Here is a 9,454-nt window from a genome sequence, read left to right on the forward strand (position 1 = left end):
CTAAGTTCTGTAAAAATTGAGTACAGAAGGAGAGCTTGGCACATACCTTCCTCAGACTTACAGATTTATTTATTGCCGAAAATGCCAACTGAAGTTGGACAAAGTATTTCATACATTTTTGTGTTAATTTAGATAAAATATTTCTGTTGAACAAAACCATATTGATGAAAACATTTAAAAAAAAAAACAAACACAAAAAACCAACCCAAACTCTTGATAATTTGAAGTGGTTAGTTTAGATTTTGCATTTATTGGGAAGGTTGTGATTTGAAAAATATTTCATTTTGAGAATATTCAGATGAAATTTTCCATTTTTTTTAGGTTTAGTATGCAAAAATGTAATATACATATGCAAGCTGAAATGGTCTTTTTTTCTAGTTCAGTGTTGCTGCAAATTTCTGAACTCTATGGCCTAATTTGACACTTGCAGTGCTAAGCCAAGTACTTTAAATTATGAAGGCACTCATATATTGTGTGTTGGGAAGCATTTTCTAATTGAGTGGACCCTCTGTGAAGTTTTTGCTGAGCTCTGAAGTTCCTTCAAACTTATGTGTAAGCTTTTAGTACAAGCCTTAGCTGGAGATCCTAATGTGATCTAGGCTTAGCAGGCCTTTTAAGTAAGGGGCACCTTGCTTGCTGTCACACTAGATGACTGGTTGGTTGTTTTTGCAGGTTGATATCTTCATAATGACCGAGTCATCATCGGGTAGGTGGGTTCACTTTGGCACAGAGCTGACCAACAGCAGTGGCCGGATATCCTACAACACACCCAAAGAGAAGAGACTGAGAGCTGGTGTTTGTGTATCCCCCATCAAAACGGCGGTCAGGTAATAGCTCCAAGCTGGGACGGGTTGTTGTGATCAGGAAGAGGCCAAGCTGTGTAGGATTGGAGGGGGTGCAGGGAGAGATTTGGGTCAGTTAGTTATCTTTTCTTGGTTTTGTCACGGTATTGTCAGCTTAGGTTTGAAGCAGCGATCATCTGTTTACTTGATGGTTTGGAGGTGCCCAGACTAATGAGCTTTTCCCTACTGCAACACAAATCCTCAGTGCATTTCAATTTAGGAGCACTTGGTCTTGCCAAGTATGGAGACTGGATGACTGTAATCAGCCATCTTGTGGCAAGAAAGTATGATTTGGGCTATTTTGCAGTCTGTTCACTGGGGCAAAGACTGCTGAAGGGTATAGCTTTGTGTTCTTCAGACTGATAAGAAGCTTTTCTTATTGAAATTAACAGTAGAGGATGTACTGCCTTGGTGGAAACCACCTGTTTATCTGTGATGTCAGGGTGATCAAAAGAGTTACTTTAATTCTTACTCAAGACCATAATCATCCTGAATTGGGAAAACAAAACAAAACAAAAACCCCAGCACCTGGAAATAACCATTCACTGAAGTAAAATCAGTCAGCTCTCCTGCCTCTCCAGCATTTCTAAGTAAAGCATGAAGATGTGTGAAATAAAATTTGTTGGCCTAGGTGCAGGACATCAGTAGCTGTGTTTGTAAAAAAATCTTCTCTTTAATAGAAGTCCAGCTTGATTTAATACAGTTTTTAGTTTAATATTGCACTTAGAATTAAACTGCTTAGCCACTTAGGAAGCAGCTTGTGGAGGCTAAATCAGTGCAATGAATTTAGCTGAAACAGAATGTGCTGTTACCTACCAGTTAACCAAGTCCAAAGTCAGTTTACAATCTTATGTTGTGCTGACTGAGGAGGAAGAAATGTTTTACTTCAGTGTAATATAATAGACAATCAATTCCAGAAAAGTTAACTACCTGAAAATGAATTAAGGTGTATTGAGAAGCTAAGCTCCCGTTGGCTTTTAGAATGCAGAAGTAAGTTTCAAACAGGAATGAACGAAATTGGCATTTCCTTTCACTCATTTTAATTCAAAAGCCCAAGGTAAGAGGATTACTCTTTACCCTCTATTTGTGTTTGTCAATAAGCTACCTCTGAAACTGGCTAGAACTGTGGGACATGGAGGAATGTGAAACAAACAACTTGACAATTTATTTCTCATTATTAAGGAGGTACAGAACTTAAGGGGAGAAGGACAAGGGGTAGGTTTACTGTGACATGCTGGGAGATGATACACCAGAGATTACAACACCTGAAACACAATTTACAGATGGCAAGCTTCAAACAAAGTTATTCCCTGAGGTCTGGCGTAGGGCCCACAGTGGCAGTCCTCTCACAGAACCCCAAGCCTTCTGTGTAACTTACTTTTCTGTTTGTGGGGGAGGAAAGGGGATAGTCCACTTAGAACTGAATTCATACAAGGAAACTTGAAACTGTACATGTTCTCTTAGTATATATTTTTATTAAGTAAGTGCATACTTTAAAATATTGTTTGTCAGTGAGAAGGTTCTATCTGGTGACAAATGTTTATATTTCTCATGACTGCCTTGTAAAGATTCAAAAAAGTACAATAATGAATTTCTTGATATGCAATAAGGAGTAAGATTTCTATAACTGTTACAGATTTTTATGTGAGCTGGTTTTTAAAATTGTATGACAGATTAGTCACTTAAATAAAACTTTCCTTGCCTTTAAGCAAACTGTCACTGATTTTTCTTACCAGTGATGTGGGAATTATTAGATCATTGTACATGTCCTAGTAACTAGTGGAAGCAGTATAAATAGAGGCTGTTTAATGCATCTGACTGCATGAAAAAATATTTTGGTTGGAGGTTGACTTCACAAAACTCCAATCCTTTTTTTGAAAAGTCATATAAAAGAATGTCAGTAATGAGACACCGTCTTGGTTAAAGCTGTACAGAAGTAGTTTCAGTACATGAAAAGAATAACTTCAATATCCACTGTGTATAACTAGATGACAGTCATTGTAGTACAAAAGCAATGTTTAACTCCACTGGCAAGATGCTATTCAAAGCAGTAGCAAGTTGCATAAAGTTGCTCTGATGTGTCTGGAACTGAAGTACTTACGACACAGTTAGGCTAATCTAATAGAAATCCTTAAGATCATGAATTAGAGTCCTAATTTGGCTTCTATCTTGTGGCTTGAGTGACTTCACAGAAAGACTTTTGCCTTGGAATCACAGTTGTGGTCAGTATTCAAACAAGCCACTACTGTTTCATTAACTCCTGTTAAACATGATGCTTAACTTTTGGGTTGTTTGTATACAGGAAAAAACAAAACAAAACAACACCTCTTAGACTTTCAAAATAAAGGACCAGTACTTTTAGTGTGCAAAGTACTCGTACTGAAACATGGCAATTGAATACCAGTCTAACTACTACTGGTACTTTTGACCACCTTTTTTGATCACTGTGGCACTTGCTCTGGCTGTTGTTACTGGTCAGTTCAACATATGTTTGAAAGCACTGCCTGCCTTACCAAAGTCACACTCATCTCAGCAGGCTATAATATGCTGTGATACAATTTTGGTTCTCCTGTTTACTTGAAAAAAGAAAGCAAGTGAAGTCCTGGGCTGCTTTGTCAAGAAAGATTATAAAATGTAATGGCTTGTTCAGAGTGTATCCTTTGAAGTGCTACACAGAGCTCTCTTTCAGCTGTGCTCATAAACTAACAATAGTTACAGCCATTTCTGTCTAGGTACCAAGTGCTTGATGGAGTTTCTGTGCTTGCCTTCTGGTAACTTAAGAAAGTTTGAGATCAACGAGAAGACGGTAAGTTCTGTGCCACTGGACAGTAGCAGTCTGATACTGCGTGTTGCCTGCAGAACAACAACAAATCTGCCATTAGCAGAGTGAAGTCAGTAAGGTTCATTAACTGGTTGTAATGCAGATTGCTGGAGAATTGTTAGATGAGTGCAAGGAAGAGGTCTGGGGCCTGTAAACTTTGACTGTATAACAGTTCTAAAGACTAGCAAGAAAATATTTTGTTACCTTCAGTGAGCATAAATGGCAGGCCATAAAATCAAGTACTGCAATACTTCAATTAGCATCAGGAGTGTTTTTTTCTGATACGAAAAACTTTAGAACAATACATGGAGCTTGCAGCTATAAACAGTTTCAGATCAAGATTTGTTTCATCTTGGAAAAGATTAAAAGGGAGCTGGAACACTAAAACACATGGCAATTGAATGCCAGAAGAAAGTCATATGAAAGTCTACAAGGGCACCTCCAAAAAAGTTTATTACATTGTTTTTCCAGTAGGCAACCTACAAACCAGCCAGCAGCACACACTGTCTAGGCATGCAGAACTGAAAACTGCTTAGTGGAAGGAGTATGCATCACTGTCCAAAGCTTCAGTCAAGCAATTGAAACTGCTTTCCTTTTTCCTGAAAAGTTATAGCAATCAACATCTTACACCTATCTTTGTTGCTAAAATAGGACATAGCATTCAGGATGCAACTTTAAAAAAAAAGAACATTTCCACCAGAAAGAGTGAAAATATTAATGTCACAATACAGATCTCAGTGAAAGCAATAGAGGCATTTACCTGGTAATGGTTCAGTGGATTGACAGTAGAGGTGACATTTAGAAACTTACAGCAAATAATTCCTGTTCCCATCCGTTTAGGTACAATTGCTATGTTTAAAAATGTCAACCATATAGGTGTCAACCGCTGGTCTTGTGAGAGAATAATTTTAACTGCTAAGACAATACTAGGGGTAGAAAAGAAAGGCTATCAAGTTAGACAGCTCTGGTATTAGTTTGTTCTGTCATGCTTTGTGATCTTCATTAGTAATCAGTGAGAACTGAGGTCAAGTGACAAAGACAGTAGTGGTAGTTTTCTGGTCTGGGGTGAGGAAAGCTGCTGCTTGCATAGAAGCCCAACTTAAGAGTTCATTGCAAACCCACAAAGTTTCACTAATCCAAGTTGTAAAGGTGGAGTTTTTCAACTGCACAATGATCTGCCGTAGCAGAGACAGACACAGTGAATATGAGGGAAGAACCCTGTGGTTCCATGTAATAATACTTTAGAGAAGCAGGAGGTAAGCTTTTCTCTTGCCAAACAGCAGGTTTCCTCCCCACAGATGCATGCAGGTAAGTGAAGAACTACTTTACCTGGTTGATACTATCTTCAGTTACGAATGAGAGAAACTGTCATTTCACTAGCAGATGGGAGAATATTAGAAGTGAGATTTAATTATATCCACTGACAGTTCATTAAATTAATACAAGATTTAACCTGCTGTTATCTAGAAATGGTCCCACTGGTAAAAAATTTTATATAGGATTATAAGCCATTACTTCTTTGTAGATAGAAGTACTTTAATGCTAAGCCCTCTAGGTACTAAATGATTAACATTTCATTATTGAATGTATGACATTGAATCATGAAGTGTTCTAAGAGGGGAAGAAGTTTAGGGAATTGCCCTGTGCCAAGACTGCTGATTTTCAGGGTTTTTTTACTGCCTTAATATGTCTAATTCAGAATGACATGACCTTTACAAACATAGCAGCCTGTCACCTCATGGGTTAACCCAGGTGTTGTACAAGAGGCTTCTGCATCCTCTGAATTTTTGAGTTGTGGGTACCATGGACTTTTAGTTAACACAGGGGCCAGTCTCTTTCAGTGGTGGCCAGCAATAGGGTGAGAGGCGATGGGCACAAACTGAACCACAGGAAGCTCCACCTCAGCATCAGGAAGCACTTCTTTACCGTGAGGGTGACGGAGCACTGGACTGTCGACTCGTCTGCTCGGGAGATTTTCAAAACCCACCTGGACACATTCCTGTGTAACCCACCCTGGGTGAACCTGCTTTGGTAGGGGGTTAGACCAGCTGATCTTCAGAGGTCTGTTTGACACCTGCCACTCTGTGATAATGCTACCTAATAGGAGGATTTTCCTATAAATGTGCAGGCACCAATGACAGTGCCAGTGCAATGAGATTCCTTCCCTCTCTCCCCAGGCCTGGATTGGCACCTCTTCTAGGCAGAGGGGTACTGTTCTCACACAAGGTCAAAGGTAGGCTCTTGCTGGTAAAAATCTAGTTTTCACAGCAAGAAACCTGAAAACAAGGAGAGCATTTTGACAGGCTTTAGAAGCTACAAGTCCAACTGCAGATTTAATCTGCACAGGTATCTTAAGAAAGGCTCTGCTATGTTACAGCTGAGAAAATTCTGCAACTATTCCCCACCCTGAGTTACAGGGATAACTTAGCCTTCAATTAGCAATGCCTGAGTGCAAAGTAACCTGTTGTGAAAAGTTGAGTTAACAGTATTTACCTCTCCTCTTCCACAATGGTATCATCAAACGCCTGGGAGATACACTCCAACTGGCAAATTCCTGAGGAGACCAGCTCCAGCTCACAGTCAAACTCTCTGCAAACAGCATGGTTATTACTAACGATCAAACATGACAGACTGACTCGTTACACTAACCAAGCCCCTATCCCTGCAGCAGCTCTATAATTATCTCCAGACTTTACCCAGGGAAGTTTAGGGCTATAGCAATCATGATTTTAACTCCACTGACCAATTGCTTCACATCTCCATTCATCCCCAAGATAGCTATCTTCAACTTCAGACAGTGGGTTCAGATTCACAAGACTTAGATTCAGCTTCTAGCTTTGACATTTCCTGTGTGCCCTTACCAAAACAAAAACCTATGTGTGCATTATTAAATATTTCCCTAGCTCGCAACCATTTACCTAAGTTATATCTCTGAGGCAAGAATCTACTCTCTATAAAGAGCTCAGCATAAACAGAGCTATCTATCTGCCTGCAGTGCCTCCGCACTGCAGAGGACAGCTGTGGAAGAGCTCGGGCTGACGAGGCGTGGCACGCCTTGCACGGAGAGCGTTTGTCTTTACCAGAAAGGCATGAGCAAAGAACTCTGGTATATCACTAGTGTCTGATGGGGACTGGTGCTGAGAAACACGGTGTCAGATCAGAAAAAGACCTTGTCACAGCAGAAGATTATGTTTCAGCTTTATGCAGCACTCAGTCTCTGTCTATAGAGGGACCTGTAACTACTTTCTTAACTATTTGAACAGCGCACCCACCCTTTCAGGGGAATAGGACAGCAACCTTCATATCTTGCCTTTTACCTTGCAAGACACTCTAATCACCAATTTAAAAAAAAAAAAAAAAAAAAAGACGTTTACAAAAGAATGTGGCTTACATCTTTCTGCTGGCAGGAATGGGTGATGAATAAGGACTCTTCAGTGCTGCTGCTCTTCTTGATCTCCGGAGACCGACAGCATCGTTACTGAGCCAGGATGAGAAACCCCTCCATGCCCTACGCTTTGACACCATTGTTGGCACAAGCAAGGCTCTTTTGCTGGATCTTGGGGTGCCTTTGGAACTGGCTGCTGGAGAAACATTCTTCTTACGGCAAGTTGTTTGAGGTGTAGTTTTTTTCTTGGTAGAACTGGTTGCACAGCTGCTGATGGATTCAGCTGGAAAGGTCAACATGGAGTGTTCTGGGCTCTGGCAAGACTTCTGCATTTTCTGAAAGAAGTGTTAGGCATGTTATGCTAAGTGAGCTCCAATAGCCTAGAATTTGGAACCAGAAAGACAAGGAAAATTTGAGCCGAATCCCTTTCTTTCATTCTCATACTAGGTTTAATCTAGCATGAATGCTTCTCTAACTCCCTGTACCCATTTGTGTTTGAGGAGTCATTTGCTCCCCCAGTCTTTGGAACTCCTCATGGACTTCAGCAGGCACTGGAACAGAGCTCCTGCTGTTCTTATGCAAAAGAGAGCCAAAGGGAAGTGCAAGCTCAAGTTTGCTACCCTGCTACCATCTAGCAGGTTCTGTCAGTCCAAATTTAGATTGACTATAATGAAGAACATGCTAATAAATAGTATGGGTACAGAAAAATGAGCTAAAAAAAAATACACAAAAGCACTCTACACATTTATCAGACAATTCTTTACAAGCAATGGCAGTCTCTACCCATCTTCCTCCTTGTGAGGGCTGCTCTGCCATACATGATGAAATAGAGTAGGGGAAAAGCATTTATTTAATAATAAAAGTTTTGATGAAACTACATCTCATATTTTTTTCTTTTCACCTTCCTCCCTGTTCCACCAGATCCATAATTTAACTGTCTGTACTTCAGCAAGGATATTAAAGATTTTACTAGTTAGTAGCTCTGAGACAACCATTATGGTGTGTAAGCACGTGGGATAGACTCTGGAATATACCATTCTGTAGAGAGTCCAAAAATCTCAGTACTGAAGTTAAAGCAAAACTTAAAACTCTCTCCACACTATCACAAAGGCAAAGTACCTGGGACACTGTTCCAAAAGCATTTTTTGCTGTTCGTTTAATACTCTGAAGAGTTTGGCACTTCTGTCTTGCTTCCAGACTTTCCCAAGTTGGGGTCTTATGAAAATTCAGCTCTACTTGCTTTAATGGTACTCGCTTCCTTAGCGACACGTGGGTGGTACAGAGAGAACTCAAAGACAGCTGTCTCTTGACTTTGTCGGGTACAGGGCTCTCGTTCTCATCGAAGTCAGCTAGAAGCTGGTGTTTCCTCCAGGCCATTGTAGCCTTGACATTTTGGAGCACAGATACCATCTTGTTGCAGCTCTTGTTCAACCTTATTTCTAAAACAATCAGTATGAGAGCAAGGTACAGAGCAGTATGAGAAAGGAGAAATGTAAACTGTTATACAGCATATTCAGTTACATATGCCTGAAACAACAAAACCAGGGCTGAGCAGAGTTTTACTTGGAGGCTTGAAGGGGAATGTAATTGATTTCTATAGTTATTTAGGTCTGTGCATGTCCATGAAGAAGGCTTATATTGTATTTCCAGCACTTGACCTCAGAGCTGGTAAGCTGTGGGACTCAGGCTTGTGAGGTAGAATGCTCTGTAACTGCAAGTTTCTTGTTGGTGTCTCAGATTAAGGTCTCATGTCCCAGAAACAGCCTTCCCCTGCCAGAGAAATTTACACAGCTGCCACTGTCTCCTGCCTGAGTTGCTAGCTGAAGGCTCACACCTGAATTTTAATTATGACTGTGGAGTCACAAGTCCTGAGAAAGGGACAGGATTGTTACTGGCAGAAGACAATGGAGGAAAGGGCTATAATGCCTGGTATGTCTATGATAGCTGGCAATTAAATAAAAAAAAACTAATTTGCTAACTTTTCACTAGTTATCAAGGTAGGATATCACTAGAAAATCACTTCTAAAAAGCAGTTGGAATGCACATGTATATAATTAATTCTCAATTCAGATTGCTAAATTTTATTAATACCTCATTGCAGATAACTGATAAAGCTGGGTGGTCTCAGCCATCATTATACCACATATTAGGAAAAACTATTGATATTCCTTATTACCTCTGATCTCCCAAATTGTCTCCATCTCTTACAAGTATCCTTATTTCAATAAGCCTCGTTGCTCTCTGACATAAACCTTTTAGTGAGTTCTCTTACTAGCTCACATCTTATCCTGCTTCCTTTTGATAAACTGCTGACTTCTATGGATTAATTTATGCTGGAAAGTATTACTCGGGTGAAGGGCCCAGAGGGAGTGGCTATCTCCCCAGAGCTAAATTTATCTGTTATCG

At 40.1% G+C, this 9,454-nt stretch overlaps 1 protein-coding gene across 1 annotated transcript; it reads right to left on the reverse strand.

The window, feature by feature from the left end:
* Nucleotides 1-3,570: 3,570 nt before the first annotated feature.
* Nucleotides 3,571-8,458, reverse strand: FAM64A (family with sequence similarity 64, member A). Its single transcript, XM_008944438.1, is given in 5 exon segments — nucleotides 3,571-3,637; nucleotides 3,639-3,695; nucleotides 6,157-6,252; nucleotides 7,055-7,383; nucleotides 8,168-8,458. Coding segments are annotated over 5 exon segments (840 nt in total).
* Between the last annotated feature and the right edge of the window lie 996 nt (nucleotides 8,459-9,454).

Source organism: Merops nubicus, unplaced genomic scaffold (assembly GCF_000691845.1).
Source record: "Merops nubicus isolate BGI_N331 unplaced genomic scaffold, ASM69184v1 scaffold170, whole genome shotgun sequence".
NCBI lineage: Eukaryota > Metazoa > Chordata > Aves > Coraciiformes > Meropidae > Merops > Merops nubicus.